The 20,737-nt window shown below is 43.0% G+C and overlaps 1 protein-coding gene across 2 annotated transcripts in view; it reads left to right on the top strand.

Annotated features, from left to right (window-relative positions):
- Positions 1-20,737, top strand: part of RPGR (retinitis pigmentosa GTPase regulator) — a 951,931-nt gene that overhangs the window by 801,984 nt on the left and 129,210 nt on the right. For both annotated transcript variants that reach the window (XM_069636551.1, XM_069636550.1), the window contains one exon: positions 12,847-13,033. In XM_069636551.1, coding sequence (XP_069492652.1) covers positions 12,847-13,033 — 187 coding nt within the window. The remainder of the gene's footprint in view (positions 1-12,846; positions 13,034-20,737) is intronic.

Genomic DNA, 20,737 nt, shown 5'->3' on the forward strand with positions numbered 1-20,737 from the left:
CCACTCCTCCTCTGTAATTTCACATTCCAATTCCTGTTTCCACTTCTCCAGCCCTTTCTTCCCAGAATCAGCAACCGCAGAACATATTGGCATCAAGTTAATATAAGTGTTTACCATAAGTGGCGACGACATAAGAATCTTACTACCCGACAACACCTCTTCCAGTGGCCTCGCCAACATTGTCAACCTTTCACTCAATAGCGCTTTCAATGTCACAAATCTACTCATTTCCCTCCTGGCTAAATGAAACATCCTTTGCAACCCCTCAAATGATAATATTTGACCATCCCGTAACATATCCCTGATACACAAAATTCCCTTCGAGATCCAACTTCTCCAGTATAAAGGTTTATTGGCAATTTTCAAGCTTGGATTAAGACAAAGAGAAGCTCCATAATGAAGATACACATTCCCCTGAAAAATATCAACCACCAAATCAAAATTTCCCGAGTCACAACAATAGTCGGTAGTTTACTATCTCTCCGAGGCAGCTTGTCCATGGTCGTAATAGCATTTAACTGAAAACCATTCAGTTTACATCTTTCAATTAGTACCCAAAAGCGTTCCGATCCATCACCCAATGAGAAATAGTGCGCTGCCTTTTTCAATAGAAACCCTTTATAATAATGCTCCAAGTCAGGGTATCCAAAACCTCCACATTTAATACTACGCATCAAAATAAACTTCAGCATTCTTGCTCTCTTCTTTTCCCCCCACAGAAAGTTTTGAAAAACTCGATCCATACTAGCTAGTGTCTTCTTCGAAAACTTCAAAGGCAAAGACTGCATGACATAAAGCCTTTTCGGCAAAAGAGACATCTTAATTGCATTGATTTTTGCCCAAATCCCCATCGGTAAGCGCTCCCATCTCTTAATATCCTTCCTCAAAGTAGCAACTATCTTCTCCACATTGAACTTCACAATTTTTTTAACGTCTCTAGTCAGGTAAACACCGAGATACTTCACATAAGATTCAGTCCATCTACAATTCCAATCCAAAAAATAACCCCTTACACAAGTCGTAGCAATCGGAAAAACCTCAGTTTTATCCCAATTAATCCTATGCCCCGACAATTTACCCACTTTATCAAATATATTTTTTAGAACTATACTACCCAGATCAGGATTCGAAAGAACCACCACCATATCATCTGCATATGAAAGGACCTTAACTTCAATGTGACCAAACATTAGACCTCTAATACCCCGATCTCGACGAATATATGCCAGTAATGGCTCCAAGGCGAGGTTGAACAAGTAGGGCGATAAAGGACATCCCTGTCTCGTCCCCCCAAGTCAGCCCAAAGGCCTCAGACAACACATTATTCACCCAAATCCTTGCCTTAGCACCACCCTGAAGTCAACTAATTATCCCCAGAAACCTATTCCCAAACCCCATCCTTTCAATTGCAAACTTTAAATACCTCTAACTCACCCTATCAAACGCTTTCTCCGCATCCATAAAAACCAATGCTGTATCCAATAATTCCCTCTGCTGCAAACTCATTGGGCCTCATTCTGAGTATGGCGTTAAGGGATAGCGGCCACCGGTAACGAGACCGGTGGCGGTGATCCCTTACCGCCATACTCCGAGTTCCCTTTGCGCCCTCGCCCTTAACGCCTGCTTTGAGCAGGTGTTAAAGTCGAGGGCGCAAAGGGGCCTCCAAGCCAATAACTGTGACCATAATGAACGGTCACCGTCATTTGCATCTTCCCCATTCCCATTGAGCCCTATGGGGGCTCATTTGGGAATGGGGAAGAGCCTTGGTGAATGGGGAATTACCGCCCCGCCAACCTTGGAATGGGGAGGTAATTCCGCCATCCACCAAGGCGCTGCCGGTCCGGGTACGGCGTCAACCAAGACGTTAATAGCGCCATTGGTTAGCGCCGTACTCGGAATGAGGCCCATTATGTCAATCAAAGTTCTTATGTTATCATATCCAAACCTGTTTTTCATAAACATATCTTAATGAAAACAGGTTCCAATTTCCTGGGAATGAGAGTAATTGGTGCCATCACAAAATGTGTTATCTCATATAAAGGTAACAGTAGGCGTTTAAGACAAGATTCACTTGATTGCTGCACTCCCTAATTTGTGATTTATTATAATATATTATTATTGCGGGAACCTAACTTGAGAGCAACAGAGGAGCGTACACATCATAGATAAAAACATTGGTAACAAGAAATTAATAAGTCATCAAGTAAACATTAATCATAATGATCACAGTACAATATATGGATTCGGTGTGTGCACAACGTAGCTGTAATCCTAGGTTACACCAAGGTGTTGTTGGAAGAGCAAGATTTTCAGTTCTTTCCAAAACTGGAGACTTGGAGGAGTTCAGATGGTCACCTGGTTGGAATTCAAGGGGACAGGAACATAGCAAGGACTGCTCCCTAGTTCTTTTTGTTTTTGTTTTTTGCAAGACCAGTCTGTTTTCCAGTCTGATGATTGTCTTACTGTGAGATTACCATGTGCTGCCCAATGTTTTTAGTTTTTCCATCTGGGGCCAGATTACAGAAACATTGCACAGTATTAGCACTAGGGCAAAGTAGGCCCTATTTGTGAAAACACTGGGACATATTAGAAAACCTTTGCACCAAGTGTAGTTTGGCATGTTGTAATCACTGGGGTAAAAATTGCCTTAGTGCAAAAAACATACATTTTCACTGGATTTTTTCACCAGAGCAAAGTTTGCCCTAGTGCTAATTCGGAATGGTACTAGCACTAGGGCAAACTTTGTCTTCGACTCGATGCAGCTGCTATGTTGCCAGTCACTTGTTGAGCGTGTGTACGCACGCCGCTGTCATGTTGGTGGAAGACTAGACCACATATGTAACTATTTTTTTCCAGAACAGCTTCACACAAGATGCCAGTTTTGATATCTTTTATTAGATTAACTGAAAATACTATGCAAAGATGGGACAATGCATTTGCTTTCAAAATCCCACAGACTTCTCCATCAGATGGTACAGAGTGAAAAGATTAGTAAACGAAAAACCCACAGAACAGTGCATTGTAAAAACCAAGATGGAAAAAAGAGGGTTTCATAGGGACAGTATGCATGGAATGCAGTTATTGAAATTGCTGTCTTTATCCAAAATATGTCTTTTAAAATAGCATCAGTAATTTTAATGATTTACAGGGACGCACCTACAACTATAGTGCAAAAAGATGCACTTTGAATATACATATTTAATAAATCATCTGCGAAGGGTAGTAGGTCATAAACAAGGGGAAACAAAACGGATTAGAGAAGAGTATGGTAAGGCAGACGGAAACATCATTCTACATCATTGAAGAGACTATAACTTGAATAAAAACATTAGAATGCAGAAGAAAATAGCGCAACATTTTGGTAAAATGCATTGCATTAAGCATATCAAAAATCACATTCTTCTTCTTGGAAAATTCAGTGCAATGATTGTATTGAGTTTGCATTTTTATGAGAAGTATCAATGTGAAATTACATATGTCTGCCTGAACAAGGGAATGTGAGGCTAAGCCAGGTCATCAAAGCTGCTGTTGGCATACTTACTGGCGGAAAATGACATGTTAATTTTTCGGGGTAAATAAGATCATATACTAGGCCAAAACTGGTGTATGGATTGAAATTCATGGTCAGACAGGGAAACCAATTGGCTTGATTTCTTTGCTGCTAGATGGCAGTTTCTAAACACAAAGGTGGATGCATTTTATGATTTCACATTGATGACTTTTAATGAACTTCTGCTGTCTAAGGGTGTAACTGTAACCTAAGGAACATGTCTGCTGCCTAAACATAATAGAACACATTATAACTATTAGCACTGCTTGTAAGATCTCAGCTTGTAATATCTATTTTTATCAGAGGATTAGCACTGCTGTGTAAGGCCTTGAGCTCGGCATAACTTTTCTTTTACCGAAGATGCTTGAAGTACATTCATAGTCCTATTATATGACTGAGAATCTACACAGATCGGCCAAGAAAGGAAAATAATGAAAGTGGAGGACGAAAAGTATGGTCATGGTTAAAACATTTTAAATGATTATAGGATACCCTACCAAATTGCACACCTAGGTTATTTGAACTGCATGCAATACCTTTGGCATTGTAGCAAATATCTTTGAGAAAATGTACTTTAAAATGCATCATTTGGCCATATTTATTCTCATAATTCCTTGGGCAGAAACTTCCCCACCCCTTTTCTGGAAGAGTGGCTAGTGGTTCACTTGCTTGCTCTGTGCAGATTTTGTTTATTAGCCAAAATCAGAGGCTTTTTCACAGGCCTGTGATTTTGGCGAGGTGACACCACTGACCCACATCCCTACTCATTGTTCCAGCACCACTTGGCCCAGGTCTCCTGTTTCCTCAGCGTTTGAGGAAACAGGCTGATTGAAAAGACCTTTGTGTTCTCTTAGCCTTCAGAATGCGTACAGAATGCTTGTTTTTGTAAACACGGAATTTGTATCCTTGGTGAGGCAACGCTGTGCCAGGAGACAATAAACCCATGGTCAGAAGTTTCAACTGAACAACAACATATCAAGCGTGGTCTTCAGGATCTTGCAGAGGCGTCTACCTGGTACTTTGAAGTGACTTGGCTTTGTAACAGTAGAGGATAAACTCTGAAGATATTGTGGTATGAAACTGACTATGATTCAAAGCATTTGTTTTCTCTCTTTCTGACTCTGGCAATTTGGGTGTGCCTTTTGACAAGGCTAGTACCCTGGCCTGGTTAAGGAGGGAGAAGAGCCCGTATTTCTGGGAGGGTGGAGGAGCCAGGGAGAAATCCATCGCTTAGACCACCGCTCACGTGGACTGCAGCAGCAGAGAGAGTTTAGATCCTTAATTCCTGTGATCACCCATGCCGAAATGTTTGTGTGCATACCTTTTATATCGCCAGCTTTCTCTGCAAGAACAGTTACTTTCCAGTGTTTTTCTATTGCCTTCTGAAAATAAAGAAAAAAAGGCAAAAAGAGACAGGAAAGAATGCTAAACTGTCCGACTCACAAAGGAGTGAGAGCTGCACCACCAACCTGATATCAAAGACTACGGCATACCAAGGTCAGGAGACCGAGAAAAACCCATTGAAGCTTCTTCTGCACAAGATGATGCACTGTGGCCGCAAATGAGGAGGTTGCACATGGAAGCAGCTGTCATATGCATTAGACTCAATAACATTGCAAGGCTGCCGAGAGAAAATGGTGAGCCTGCCCAACAAAACATTGACCCCCTTGACTACCAGGGACATAATGTGGAGCCATATCCACCCTTCCCCAAAGATCTTACCGGGTGACAGGGTGAAACTAAAGCTTGGAAAACGAACAGTAACTTTTGTCCTCGCAGTGTACCTGTAATAAATAGGGCTCCTGGCTAAACCCTGATCTACCCAGGTAGGTTAAAGATCAAAAATAGCAACACATGATCAGGGTGACAAAACAAAACAAACACGCTTCAATATTCATTCAATTCATATAGTGAATGCCATTCTTGTGAGGTTGGTTAAAATTAATTTTAGTTTTAACCAGTTGCTTCAATGCATACATCCCTGATGGGATGAAATCATAACAGGACATACATTGGTGAAAATACAGTATCCAAAAATGATACACTAACATTTTAGTCCATGCATTGCGGTCTGGACATACATGTAGAAAGACAACAGGGTCCTTGTGAGGTTTTTACTCGGGTCCTCGAACCGAGTACGCAGCACGTAATACGCGGGAGCCAGGATTGCACACAACTTGTCTTTATTAATACAAGGCAGGAACTGCCAACTCCCCGTAGCCCCCTCCCTAACCCAATGTCGCTTCCTCTTACTGGAGAGAATGATACCGCAACGGCGGTCTGCCCACGCAATGATGTGGGCGGGCTGCATGCCCTGTAGAACTACCTGACATCTCCCTCCTTTTTAACGGTCAAGACACTTGACTCTCCTCACTCCATCTCCTCTATGAATCTGTGAGGTTTTAGGCGGCTTCTCTGGGGTCGACCGTTGGTGCAGGGTGTCCTTTCAGCTTGTCCTCGTGACATCATATTGTCCTCGCTTTCCGAGGCCTCACCCTCTCCAAGGTAGGGGGTGTCTCGATCGTGATCATCATCACTGTATCCGGTTCCATCCTGTACGCACTCCATGTGGCCCTTCCGAGGCTTGAAGTACGATACATTCCGAGTGACCGAGGATTGGTCGTTTCTCTGGGCCGTGATCATTGTCCCTTTTCTATGTGTGACAGTCAGTGGTTCTTGTGCGAACATGGCGTCCTCCTTTCTTTGTTTGGGTTGTCTCAACCACACTTGGTCTCCAGGCTCGATGTTGGACTCCTGTGCTTTCCTTTTGTGGTCCGTGACTTCCTTCATTCTGTCCTTCCTTGTGACATCTTTATCTCTGGCCTCCTGTTCAAGTGGCGTGGCCTCGGTCAAGTGCGTGTCTTCCGGCAGCCGCATCTGAATCGGTCTTCGGAACATCAGGTCAGCTGAGCAGATGCCCGTCCTGCTGTGGGGCGTGTGGATATAGTCCCTAAGGAACTGATAGAGTGCTTGCTCAAAAGGCTTGTTGAGTATGGCCACTATTTGTAGGGTTCTCTTGATGTTGGCCATGAATCTCTCGACCATGCCGTTTGCCTGTGGCCATCGCGGTGTAATTTTCCGATAGTGAAACCCCATGTATTTCGTAAAGTTTTCAAAGTCCTTGCTCATGAACGGTGCTCCATTGTTGGACTTTATGACCCTGGGTATTCCGTATGTGGACAGCATGCGGTCCATTGCCGGGATGACGCTGGAGGCTGCGGTGCTGTCGACGATTTGTGCCTCTGGAAATCTTGAGTGCTCGTCTATCAGCACTAGCACGTATGTGCCGTCTCTTAGGGGTCCAAAGAAATCTGCCGCGAGTTCCTCCCACACATGTCCCGGTAATGTTGACATGTGAAGTGGGTTTGGGTGTGGCGGCGGTGCTACTTGCGCGCACGTCGTGCATTGGCCTATCATTTCATCTACCATCGCGTCCAGTCTGGGGAACCACACCTTTTGCCTTAGTAGTTTCTTGGTGGCGACCACTCCCCGGTGGCTTTCATGAGCTACTTGGATCGTTCTGGTGCGTAATGACTTTGGGATGAGTACCTTGCACCCTTTTAGGATTACATGATCGTCGACTATGGAGAGTTCGTCTCGGACCTGGTCTATGAGTTTGATGTCTTCTTGAATCTCCTCCGGTTCCTGTCTTGCTTGTTGACGCATGTGCGCTCTTCTGTCTTCCTGCATGCAGTGACGTACGATTCGCAATGCCGGGTCCCGCTCTGACTGTGCGATTTATGTCTGCCCACCCCACGGGCAGGGGCTGCAAGTGGTGTACAACATAGTTGAGGTATTCATCGGCGATGGATGGTTGAGGGTCGGCAGGGCCAGTCGGGTGGCGAGACAGATAGTCAGCCGGGTTGTCTTTTCACGGGCAGTGCTTAATGGTGAATTTGTAGTCCTGCAGACGTAGGCCCCATCGGGCTATCCTTGGCGGCATCCTTGATTTGGGGTCTCCGTAGATTGTAAGCAAAGCCTGGTGATCCGTTATGATCGTGAACTCCTTGCCGTATAGAAACAGGTGGAAGTACTTGCATGCCCACACCACCGCCAGGCTCTCCTTTTCGGCCTGGGAGTACGCTTGTTCTGTGGGTTTTAGGCTCCTGCTACCATATGCCACGATGTAGACTTTAGTGGGTTCATGCGGATCAACTTGCGTGAGTATGGCGCCTAGGCCGACGGGGCTGGCGTCGACGATTACTTCGGTGTCTCTTTTGGCATCGAAGTAGGCCATGTCCTCCGCCTTTGCAGTCTGTGGACCACGTGTAGGGTTGGTCTTTTCTCGTCAGTAGGCGTAGAGGGTTGCTGATTGTCGCATAGTCTTTTAGGTACCTGGAACAGTAGCTGGCCAGCCCTAGGAAAGATCGAAGCTCCATCGTAGTTGTCGGGGGCGTGGCAGAGTTGAGCGCTGCTACTTTATCCGGGTCTGGCCGCAACCCATTGCTGGAGAAGATGTGGCGGAAGAACTGCAAGGAACCTTTCCCAAATTCACATTTGAACTTATTCAGGGTTAGTCCGGCCGCTTGCAGTGCTTCGCACACTCTGTGAAGAGCTGTGTCATGTTCTTCCTTAGTTTTACCAAATACCAGGACATCGTCGGAGTAATTCAGGCAGTTCGGCACATGTCTGATGACACGGTGCATCTCCTCTTGAAAAATTTCAGCTGCGGAGGATATTGCGAAGCTGAGCCTTTTATATTGGAATAGGCCCAAGTGCGTGACAAATGTTGTTATGTATCTAGATTCGGGTGCAATCTCAATTTGGTGGTAACCTTTTGTGAGGTCCAATTTGGAGAAGACTTGCACCCCATGAAGAAGGTGGATCATGTCAGTGATCCTGGGCGCCTGATGTCTCTCCCTTTCGATTGCCGTGTTGGCTCTCCTCATGTCTATGCACAGGCGTATTGACCCATCAGGTGACTTTTTGGGGACGGGGACAATAGGGGATACCCATGGGGTGGGCCCTGCCACTGGTTCTATGACGTTGAGTTTGATGAGTTTGTCTAGTTCTTCTTCGACTTGGTGTTATATGTTGATCGGTATCCCTCAATAGTGCTGAGCGAAGGGCGGTATGTCCGGGTTTATGTGCAGCTGTACCTTTCTGTGTTTGAGTTTTCCCAGCCCTTTGAATAGACTCGCAAAAGTTTGTTCTATTGAGTCTGGTCTGGCGAAGTATTTGTGGGCCATGAGCTGGTACAGTATGTGCACCAAACCCATCTCGACGGCGGTCTTAAAGCTCAGAATACACCCGTTGTTGGCTTCTGTCTTCAGAATATGCAGGGGAATTTTCGGCGCGTGTGCTTTGTGCACGCACCACGCAGTGATGGTCCCTTTGCAGGGTAATGGGGATGTAGCTCCGTACGGATATATGTCCACCGTTGCCTTCCTGATTTTTCGGGGGTTTGGAGAGTGAGTTGTACGCTTGCTCGCTTATTATGTTAACTGTTGCCCCTGTATCAATGAGGAATTCGAGGGGTGTATTGTTGACGTGCAGTGTGAGGATTGGACTGTGTTGGGTGGCCGTGGCGTTATTGAGGGCCCACACGTACCCTTTTTTCCGTTGGTCATCCTCTGATGACTGGGATTCACTGCCTGATGGGGAACGCATTTCAATGTATCGGACAAATAGTCTCCTTTGCGATCGCCTAGAGTCGTCATTGGGCTTCCGGTCATCCCTGGCATATGAGCTCCTTCGTGTTCTGTCATCTCTCCAGGGTCCCATTTGCTCTTCATCTCCTCTCCCGGCGGGTGGGCTGTGTAGCGAGCTCCTCCTCCTCTCCTGTTGTCTCGGTCTGCTGGGCCTGGGTCCGGGTGCATTTTTGCAGACCGCTCTGCAATGGTCCATGCCGCTGTAGGCGGCGCATTTTTGTCCGACTGCCGGGCAGTCGCCCACGTGTGGATATTCGTACCCGCATCGGTAGCACGTGGCGTCTGAGTGTTTCCCGCTTTGTGAGGGAGCAGTATATAGCTTGTTGACAGTGTCCAGGTTGAGTGTCGGGGGCTGGATGGTGACCTTGCCCAGGATGTATAGTTGCGATTCGAGTGGTGCTTCCATTCTGGCGAGGGCGAGGATTTCCTCGAGGGACCTTTGCTTCTGGAGTAGTTGCTTTCTAAACGGTTGTGAGATGCAGCCAGCTATGACTTGGGATCTTAGTGCCTCTTCATTGGAGTATTTGTGGAACTCGCAGTATTTTAACTTGATTCGTAAGCGCATCACGAAATTATCTAGCGACTCCCCATTTTCTTGTCTCGTGGTGTGGAACACATGGCGCTCATAGTCGATGTTTGTATGAGGTGTGAAATATTCTGATAGCTTCCCATGAAGTTCACCATATGAGACAGTGTCTACGTTCATCAATTTGCCTGCTATGTCTCTGACAGCAGAAAATCCGATTGCGCCGGTGTAGAATTTAAAATCCCTGAGCCATATGACCCATCTGGGTCCTAGATTGGAGGTGTCTCTGACCAACTGACGTTTTGGGATCAGGTGATCTGGTTTAATAAACAAAATAGTGTAAGCCAAATTACAACAATTACATTGTTAACATTAGACAATGAGAGGAATGTTGACACAGATGTGTTTCAGCCAATTGAGAGCTGACCTATTGTGCTGAGAATGGATGGCTTTCGTCAGGACAGAAAGGGGGGTTCGGTGATGGAGTCCTGCTTCTCTTGTGTTTTCAGTGTCACACAGTGTTTTCAAAAATCCACTCCAAGGTTATTGGTGGAGGAGAAGGAATGATCCTAAACTTTCTTGCTCCCGGGGTCTCCTGTATGTTTAATTTCAGCGGGATTGCTGATGGTTCCTTCAACAGTGTGCGTTAGGGTCAAGTGGATATGCAGATGGGCTGGAGCTGAGCGTTTGACAAATCACTAGCGTGCCTGGAGTTCTCTGCCGAAGTCGGCGAGTGAAGCTGCCCCTGTGTGTTAGACGCAGCGTGGCTGCTCTGTCTACTGGGGTACCATCCAGGTTACACTGCAAACCCGCGCAGAAAAGATTTACAGGGCTTAGCCCCCTTCATGTGACTTTCTGTTACACACATAGACCCTGGGTGGGGAAGACAGGGCCATATTTGTCAGGGAGAGTTATACCATCCTTACAGGATGAAAATAATAATACCAATTACAACTTTAAAGTCAGCAAAGCACTAAAGAGATGGAGAACAACAGTAATATAGCTCTGAGATCAGGCTAAAAGACGTACACATGGTTCCAGAACTGAAATTTAATTCAAGAGCAAGAACAAAATGATAAAGGAACAAAGGGAGTGCGGGGGGCAACCTACTTTCAAACGGAAAGAGCCCTACAATACTACGTTTTAGAAAACTGTTTTCTGTTAAGTACATGTATATTCTAAAATACTTACAATTCGATGGAGCTCCTCTTTTGAAGCATACATTTCTGCGCAACAGCATTATTTAATCTGGATTGTAGCATGATAGAGCATCAACCACTTTGACAATACTTTCTTACACTACTAATTGTTAGCAGGTATGGTGTTTCTCCTTGCTCTGATGTTGTTGGATGCAAAAAAGGATTGTGATCAGGTACAATGGGCCGTTCTCTGAGAATTATTTAAAATAACCGTTTGAATTAGCAAATCAGTATAGTGCACGCATTAACTGCCATTTGTATTCAAACTGTGGGAGAAACTTGGGTTGCAAGGATATCTTCTCAGACTGTTAATATCTGCATTGTACGAACACAATCTGCATCTAACATGTTTAACATCTGCAAATCCCTTTTCATGCTCTTAAGGCAGCATTTGACATTATGATTTTTGACATTAATGTGGTAATGCAACAGTGTAACAACATATATTCTATATTAGATCCTGTTGTAGTCACTATCAATTACAAAGTATGTTGGAGAACAAATTATATAGTTGACTGGATTAATTCCAGTCTCCATATTCTGAGAATGTATAATTTGTCAGGGTCATATTTACATCATGCCCCATTGGTTTGGTGAGGAAAGTGTGCTAATCTGCTTCAAATGGTTAGTGATTAGTGGTAAAATCAGACTCAACGCCTAACAGTAGGTTATCTCTACTTAAAATGATTTTTCGGCACATATGTTGATATGTTTTTGGGCATTTTGAATACATATCCCAAGATCATTCTTAAATAAAAATTAAGTACAACCATGTTTATTTGATATGTACTGCTAAAATATATTTCAAATTGACAACATTACTATTGGATAGGAGAGGTTGGTGCCTTCCAATCTTTGTATGGTATTATTGAGATGCTGTGCTTTCACTGCTGTTAACAGTAATGCATTAACCATAGAGAAACACCAACATAAAGAAGTAATAGTTCCCTTTAAGGACAGCAACACAATTTCTATATTCGGAAACATCGAATCATTGGGGGGAATCCATAAAATGATCATTGGTCTTGGGCCATTTGTTTCAATATGGTGGAAACCAAGTAAAGAATTTTGTATAACAGAATTACACTTCTATGAACTAGTTTGGGAGATATCGAGTTAAAACATGCAGGCCATTTAAGAGGGCAATAGGCAACAAATGATATGAAATACATTGATCGGATTAATTAATTGTTATAAAAATATTTTCTATTATTGTGAGATGGGCATTTTTAAAACCTTGTCCTGTTTAAAAAAGGAAAAGAATCAAAATATCTCTATCCCCACTGGACTTACATGGTCAAAAACACTGGCTACTTGATAGGCGACTCTTGCCCGGTCTTGTCTCCAACAGCCAGCAAGCACCAGAATGGTCCAGTATAAAGTCTGTATATACACCCAGGGATAATACAACTTCATTCTGCAGACATTTCATTTTTGTATGCCCATTAAATTACTTCTAATTAAAATATTGATGGTGATATTTTATATGATTAAACTATTTTGGGAAGGATGCAGAAGCATGGAACACTTCCAATCTTGCCATGCATGTCACTTATACATGGTTGTTCCTTCAGTTTGGTTTCAAGGGCAACATGTCCTCTAAGTGTAAGAAAAACTGGGATAATTCATGCAATGATTGCACACCTGCATGAGGTTGTGAAATTGTCAGTCCGATAACAGAATGTTTAAGCTGTGTTGGAAAATAAGTTGTCACCGATTTTAGGTGAAGACGTGCTTTATTGAATAGAAATGTGGTCAGTGCTATACAGTCTTAAGTGGTCTTTTACAGAGGTTGTAAGACGAGCAGCTGTTATGATTAACCAATTTGCGGCAAAGAATTATACTCAGCCACATCAGCTCTCAAGGTGAATAACCATGTCTGAAAAGTTTAAATCGTTTTTTTTCTCAATCAACTTTTAGGAAATGTCACCTGACAAGAACTGCCTGTTGACACGAACACTACCTCCATTGGGTGCTAATCTCCTCAACTCTTCTATGCCTATCACCAGCAAAACCATCCCATCCAGGTTGCCAAGTATGAACCATAAAGGTCCAAGCGAAGTTAATACTGGTCCTATGCTGGAACCAACAGCCGCTTTTAAAACAGGTAACCCTTTAATTCGGAGATGCCACGTTATAATCTCAATTTATGGTTCATTTTTTTCTTTCTTGCCTTTTTCTCAGTTCTGTTCAGGCCTAATCAATCTCATTTTTAGTCCAAGAGGAAGGTCTCCAAGTTTAGCTAGTAAGAGAAAATATTACTTTGCATGTCATTCAGTACTGTACCGTGGTGGATGATAAATACTAGTGCAGTGCCAGAGCAATTACACATTATCTGATTAGTCTGATCTGCTCTCCAAGTGATCTGTAATTGACATGATTGGTGACCTGCCTTCATTTAGGAGTTATTTGTATCCCACTCATTTTGATTTTTGCTTATGTGGCCCAACAGTGACCTTACTGCATCCCCAAGACACATCAAAGAACAGGCAATTTACTGAAAGTTGAACAGTAGTAGTTTGTAGCATACAAGATAGATTAGTTCATCATGGCCATCTTAAAACTTAGTGGAACTGAACACAGCGATTTAGAAAATTCTTTGCATGAGCTTGCACATGGAAATCATCCAGAGAACCATTCTCTTTTATAGAGCTCTTGAAAATGTCATAATGCATATATGTAATTATGGTGTAGCACCACAGTCACAATGTAGCTAATAGAAATTACTGGGCAGTGCTTCAGTTTGTATATCTCTCCACAGCTCCCAAGAAAACATGATAACTAGATCTCTTTGTCAACACTGTAGCAATCTAAATGTAATTTTTTTTATTGTAAAACTTCAGTTTTATACAAAATTATATTAAACTTTTGTTACAATTTTTGCATTTTGTCAATAGTTCATTATACCCATTGTTTCTTCAGTTTTTTGCATTGTGCTATATGTCCATCTTTGATATAATTTCACTGGTTATTCTTTCAGCAACATGTCCAGATAGTCTACTACAGCGCAGACTAGTTTTACATTTTGGCCTTCTAAAAGGTTTTTCCACCACCCTTCAATTTCATTGTTCAATGGAGCAAATTTTTCCAAATGGATTTTTCGCTGATTAAAAGTTTCGGTGCACTCTGTTATTAAGTGTTTGCTTGTTTCAATGACAAGGTTACAGAACCTGCAGGTGCTGTCTTGTGTTGTTTTATCTTTCCTTCGCCATAATGTTTCTTTGGTGCTTAATGCATTTAGTTTCAATCTCAGGAATTGCATTCGATGATGTTTTGAGGGACACTGTGTCAAAAATCTTGGCGGCACATTTAGTTTATGTTCACTGGACTCTATAGTTTCTAATGATTTCAATTTGTCTCGTATTTCCTTGTTGATGATCCAACTCCACTGCTCAAAGTTTTTTTTTGCAATTTGTGGTGTTAATTGTAGTTCTGATTCTTTTATGGACGCTGCTGCTAGAATGTCATTTAGTTTTATATACCATTCTTTTAGCAGGGTCATTTGATTTCCGCTTTTCAACTTAAAAATCTCATATGCTGGAATTGGAGGTAATAAGATAATTTCCCTCAGTGTTGTAAGTGATTTTCATGTGACTTTTGAATGTAGTGAGTTCAATGATAATTCGTACCTCAGAGCAGTCAATGGGACATATCTAGGTAAGTTTAGCACGCTATGCCCGAAAAGGCCCTCCAATGAATGCCAGGTTGATTCAGGAATGTTCCACCCGGCCTCGGCACCGAACGTTATTGTCGGCACTACTTTTTGAACATAAAAAAGTAAAACAGGTTCCAACGAGAATTTTCCATATTCTTTCTCTATTTTTGCTCCTTGCAATGCCAACTTCTTCATCCGATTTTTTAGCTCAGCTATCCACAGTCCTTCACAAATGGAGTTGTTGTAATGAATGCCTAAATATTTTATTGAAGATACTTTTTCTACCATTTCGCCGTTAATTTTCCATCGAAAAGCCTGATCTTTCTTATTTCCTTTAGGGCCGATTGCCATTATCTTCGTTTTAGCCATATTTATCTTGAGTTCATTGTTGGTCAAGTATACAAACAGTTTACTTAGTTGCCGTTGCAGCCCGACTTGAGTCTGATCTAATAGTACTATGTCGTCGGCATATGTTATACAAGATATTGGCATGTAGTTCAGTTTTGGAGGAAATGCATTGGTCTCATTTAGTTGGATTTATAGGTCAACAATGAACAATTTGAAGAGTTTGTTGGCCAGGGGGCACCATTGTTTTACTCCTTTTTCTGTTATGATAGGCTCAGACATTTCTCAGCTGTTTATGAGACGAACACAAATTGTTGTGTTGGTGTGAAGAGCTATTACTGGTTCGAGTAATCTTGCAGGGCATCCCCATGCTGTTAGTTTAAGCCATAACTTGCCACGGCTTATACCATCAAAGGCCTGTTTCATGTCTATGAATGCTAGAAACAGCCGTTGACCTGCCTTGATGGTTTCCATTTTTAAAATGCTTAGTAAACAGAGATTGACATCGACTCCAACACCAGAGGTAAATCCCGTTTGTCTGGGATCGACAATTTATGATGTAATTGCCCATTTTACAAGCGTTTTCCTCAAGAAGGATCCACAGACCTTCCCTATGGTATCTAAGAGGGCGATCGGTCGATAGTTGTTGGGATCGCCCCGATCGCCCTTCTTGTAAATCGGGACCACAATGGCCTTTAACCATGATGCTGGTATTTGTTTAGTTATCGCTATTCGATGAAATAAGATCTTGATGAAAACAGACCACTCCAGAACGTTTTGTTTTAGCATAACATTTGTGATTAGGTCTGGCCCTGGGAATTTTTTAGCTGCATTAAGGCTTCAGCAATCTCGTGTGCCAATATTTTTGTGTCCCAATCCATGGTGCCAGTTTCTGTCTTTATTGGCGGTTCCGATAAATATTTTTTGGATACATTTGTGTAATGTTTAACCCAGATGTTACTTGCTAAATCGTTGGTGATTATAGGCAGACATTTCAAGTTTCCAGCATTTGAAATTGCTCATATGTCTCTAGAATTTTTGGTTATCATGAGTTTCATAATGAGTTCCGCCCGATTTTGTTCAATAATTACATGGTGTGATTTTGCCCAATTTCTGTATTGTTGGCGACGTATTTTGACCTTTTGAACTGCATCATCAGCCACGTGGATTGTCTTTAGGTGTCATATGTCTCATCTGAGATCTTTTTTTGCATCGTGGAGCAGCTTACTGTAGTTGTGTTTATGAGCCTTGTTTAATGCTGTTGAGTGGTTTTTTATATGATTGCTCAACAGCGGCGCATAGTCGATTGATTTCTGGTTGTCCCCTGCTGAGAAATTTAGTGTTAGTTGCTGTATCTGAGGACCGTTTATTCTCAATCTGTTTCCAGCAGCATCTACTGTTAGCGAAGGATTCATCTCTTGGTCGCTCTCATCCCAACTCAATAACCAGTGCAAACGTATCATTTCATGGTCACTGTGGTCCGTTGTGATCAATTCCATTTTGATTAATTTGTCATTTATCTCTCTAGACGTCCACATGTAGTCTAAAATGTTTGCATCACAATTGCCCATTCCTTTCCATGTGTTTTTTGGCGGCATGTCTCCCTTGATGTTCCCATTGATCATATTGAGGTTTCTATTTGCCATCAATTCCTGCCACAAATTTGCTCTTATGCTTAATTGATTTTTGGAGATTTTTTAATTTATTTTTGATGATGGTTCCCGTTTAAACCAAGAACAGTTTAAGTCTCCACAGCATACGATCCACAAATGTTTATGGCTTAACATGGCCCCGTCTAAAAGGACCATCACTGCTTTTAAAAATTCCTCTGTGGAGATCTTGGCCGGGTTCCAATAGCAGTTTATTATTAGCATGTATTCGCAACGTCCTTTGATCAGCTGGTGGAATTTCATTAGCGTCCCTTGCACAAAAGGATTTGGATTTTGCGATTCAACTGGTATCCAACCCTCATTGATTCGTATCATGGTTATAAGGCCCAAAAAGGCCCTTATAACCCTTTTTTTTTGTGAGATTTTTTTCGGCGGGATTCAGGAAGACACTAAAACCATCTTTAAACATTTTTTTACGTAACCAGATTTCTTGCAGACAAATCACCAAGGTTTTCTTTAGTGAGACAGGGAAATCTTTGAACAGATGTGAAAAAACGTACGTATTCCAAGACAGCAGATCACACCTTGCTTCTTTTCTTCTTGGTCGTTGCTAGTTTTGCCACCCTTGTTTTCCTTGATCATCATTTGTTCTGTTCGCTTTTTGGTGGTTGAAACCTCCTCTCCGAGGTTCGGTTTGTAGGCTAGTTAACGATTGCCGCAGTGTAGAGATCTTGGACTATATTGAATGGGGGATAGTGTTGTCGTTAGGAATCCTTCCTTCTTCACAACTTTTAGGGGGTTCTACCATCAAATCAAAACCGTATGCAAGCAGTTTGTTGCATTTAAAATTGTGTTTCTCACCGCGTTTGAGACAATGGGCCTCATTAGGACCCTGGCGGTAAGGGGTTTACGCCAGCGTTAGCTGCGCCGACCCCTTACCGCCAACTACGAGTTCCCAGAGCGCCATGGTCATTTTTCCGCCCGCTTTTTGCGGGCGTAAAAATCCATGGCGCTATGGGACCTTGGTGTTAATTACGCCACCGTAATTTACGGTGGCGTAATTAACTCCTTCCCCACTCCCATTATACCCTATGGGGCCGAAATGGGAATGGGGAAGGGTAAATGGGTCAATGGGGACTTACCGCCCCGCCGACCTCGGAATGGGGCGGTAAGTCCACCATCCGCCATGGCGTAAACGGACTTTACGCCATGGCGGAAAAGTCCGCCGATGGCGGAAAAAATCCGCCAGGGTCGTAATGAGGCCCAATGTGTAATAGCACCTGGTCTGTTGTTTTTTCGGATGCGTATTCCACAATTTTGATATCGTCACTGTGAATTGTCCGTAGTGATGGTACACATTTAAATAGTCTCAGCACATTTGAGCGGTTTAGATTCATCTCGTGTTCGTCTGTGTGGATGTTTTGAAGACGTAGCTTTGTTGTCTGTTTTGACACTACATTTTTGTGATACTGCTTTGTTTTGGAGATGTAGTGTACTGTTTTTTTCCGTTGATTTGCTTTTAATTTTGGGTTTAAATTTGTACCTAGTTCAACCTGCCTCCTTTTATTCCCTGATTCTTCATGTTCCGTTGTTTGTAATTTATCAACATTTTCATTTGCCTCTCGATAATGATCACTAATTAGCACATTTTTAGTTTTTTGGTGATTCTCTTGTATTATGCTCTCGAACTCTCCCTCGTCTTCATCTTCAATAATGTTATTATTGTACGAATATGTTGACAAATTTCAAAGATCTCTTGAAGATGCTGTGGTGGAAAGAGTGACGCTTGCGTCTAACGACTCTCGCCTCATTCGTTTCCTATTAGGTTTACTTATTTCAATATTTTTGCTAGGTTTTTGACTAGCTAAGGTTGCCAGTTGCTGATTTTCTTTCTCCGGTCGACAGAACATTTGTTAGTCGTGGTGGCATTGGCAGATTCCTTATGAAAATGTTTGCAGTAGTTAATCGTTTCCTCTTCTTTATTACTGGGCCAGTTATAGTGGGAGGTATTCCCTTGATGCCCTCGTTTGAGGCACCTTCTTTACATGGTCCTGTTGTTGCCTTTGACGTTTATTTACTTACACCAGTGAAGATTTTGAACGCTACTTGTTGTGCTATACCTCCTATATTGAATTGAGGAATGGCGTGTAATGATGCTGCCATTTGATCGTCAAGGCTTCTTGATGGCCTGTCAGTTGATTGATTGTTAGTTTTAACGGCCTCAGCTCCAACTTGCGTCATTTGCTCACATGGTTGCTTGTCAAGTAGTTCTGGTACTAGGCTTGGATTTGCTACTGTCAGCTTTGTTTTCTTTTTGGAAAATCGTTGGTGGATGGTTATGCTCCCTTTGCATGATTTGTGGAGTTAAGGTTTCCAAACATGATGCGTAGGGATTCGCTTGCGTCTTGTCTTTTTTTGCTTTTTTGTCTTGAGTTTTGATATCGTTTGGCTCTAAATTTGCAGAGAATGGTTTTCGCCTATCATGTCTCATCCATTTCACTGCTTCAAGTAGGCCTTTTGATAAGCTGTAATTTTCACAATGGTATCTTGCCGCTAGATCTCCTAGACGCATTTGCCAACCAGCGGAGACATCCGCTTCTTTTTCTGTTTGACTCTGGAGAAAGGCCATAAGTGTGTCTAATTTATCCGTTTTTTGCATTAAATTGATTAGCATCACACTTTGGTCTTTAATTGTTTTGTTGAGTGTTTTGTACAATTTAACAAAAGGGATCATTGCTAAAGATGAAGCTGCTAATACATGGTCCATGCCGGTAAAATACCGGCACTGCCTTGGTGGAAAGGGGAATTACCACCCTATTCCAAGGTTGGCGGGGCGGTAATTCCCCCTTCCCCCATTGCCCGTCCCCATTCCCATTTTTGCACCATAGGGCTCTATGGGAATGGGAATGGGGAAGGCGCTAATTACGGTGCCGCAAATTGCCGTACCGTAATTAGCACCCTGGTCCCTTTGCGGGTTGGTTTTTAACGCCTGCTAAACAGGCGTTAAAGTACCTACCCACAAAGGGACCTCCTAGTAAGGTGGTAAGGGTTAACGGTCACCGGTACCATTACCGGTGACCGTTAATCATTACTGCCTTCCATGTAATGAGGCCCATTGTTGTGTATTTGCATAGTGGCAGCTGCGGAAAGGCTTGATTTTGTCATTGCTTCACTTGGGTCCTTCCGTGCCATTGATTGAGTTTTTGGCGATGCTTCGCTCAGGTTATCGGCTGGCGTGGTCGGACCAGTGAATTGTCGTTGTCTCGGTCTTTTGGGGACTGGTGTTGTTGCATGCCATCTTGGAGTGTTTGAAGTACAACCCCTGGTTTCAATGTGGGCAGAGGAGACTGAGCGCTGGTCTGTTTTCACTGGTTTTCCATATGGCGTGAAGCTCTCCTTGTTGGATGGAGTTTTAGAGCTTCCTAAATTCAGCCTTTGTGAGTTTACTTTCCTTTGACATTCTGCAAGTTTTGGAGTGTCTTCCAATCTGGTTTCGTCAATTACGCTTTTTGCTTGCGCATCGCTGTTCTTCAGATAATCTTTCAGGTTACTGTCTTCATTTGGCAAACTTTCTTTTGCAATTATTACTATTTCTACGTCAAGTTGGTCAGAAGATTGATCAGACGTGTTCCGAATACTAAGCTTGTTGCTTTCTGAGGTTGGTTTTGATGAATTAAGTAAGTGCGTCTTCGAAGGGATTGTGTCCTCCGACGTATTCCTGATCTTTGATAGATCATCTCCCAGCTTGCTGGCCTCTGAATTTTTTTTTCAGTAGAGGGCCCTGCACGTCAACGTCCCTCAAGCCGATGTCCCTCGACGGCCTCCGAATCGGCGCTGACGTCATCACGCGTATAAATAGACTGGCGCAGCGTCCGTTGCTCAGTTCCGTTTTACCGCGCTTCGTGAGGCCTCGGAATATCGTTGCTCAGTTCTTCAGTCAAATATATCATTATTCCTCGTGAATACCGACTCGTACTCGATGGCTTCCTCATCCGAACCGACGACTCCACGGTCCGGCTTCAAAAAATGTTGAGACTGTGGAAAGAAAATGTCGTTGACGGATCCTCACAGGATCTGTTTATGGTGCCTAGGAATCGAGCACCATTGTCCGGAGTGCGAGGACTGCATGTCCATGATGGCGAAAGCCTTGAAGGAGTGTAAGGGGAAGCTCGAGAGAGTTAAGGCAGTTAAAACTTCGAAG

Source organism: Ambystoma mexicanum, chromosome 7p (genome assembly GCF_040938575.1).
Source record: "Ambystoma mexicanum isolate Mex_15411 chromosome 7p, UKY_AmexF1_1, whole genome shotgun sequence".
In the NCBI taxonomy this organism is placed as follows: Eukaryota; Metazoa; Chordata; class Amphibia; order Caudata; family Ambystomatidae; genus Ambystoma; species Ambystoma mexicanum.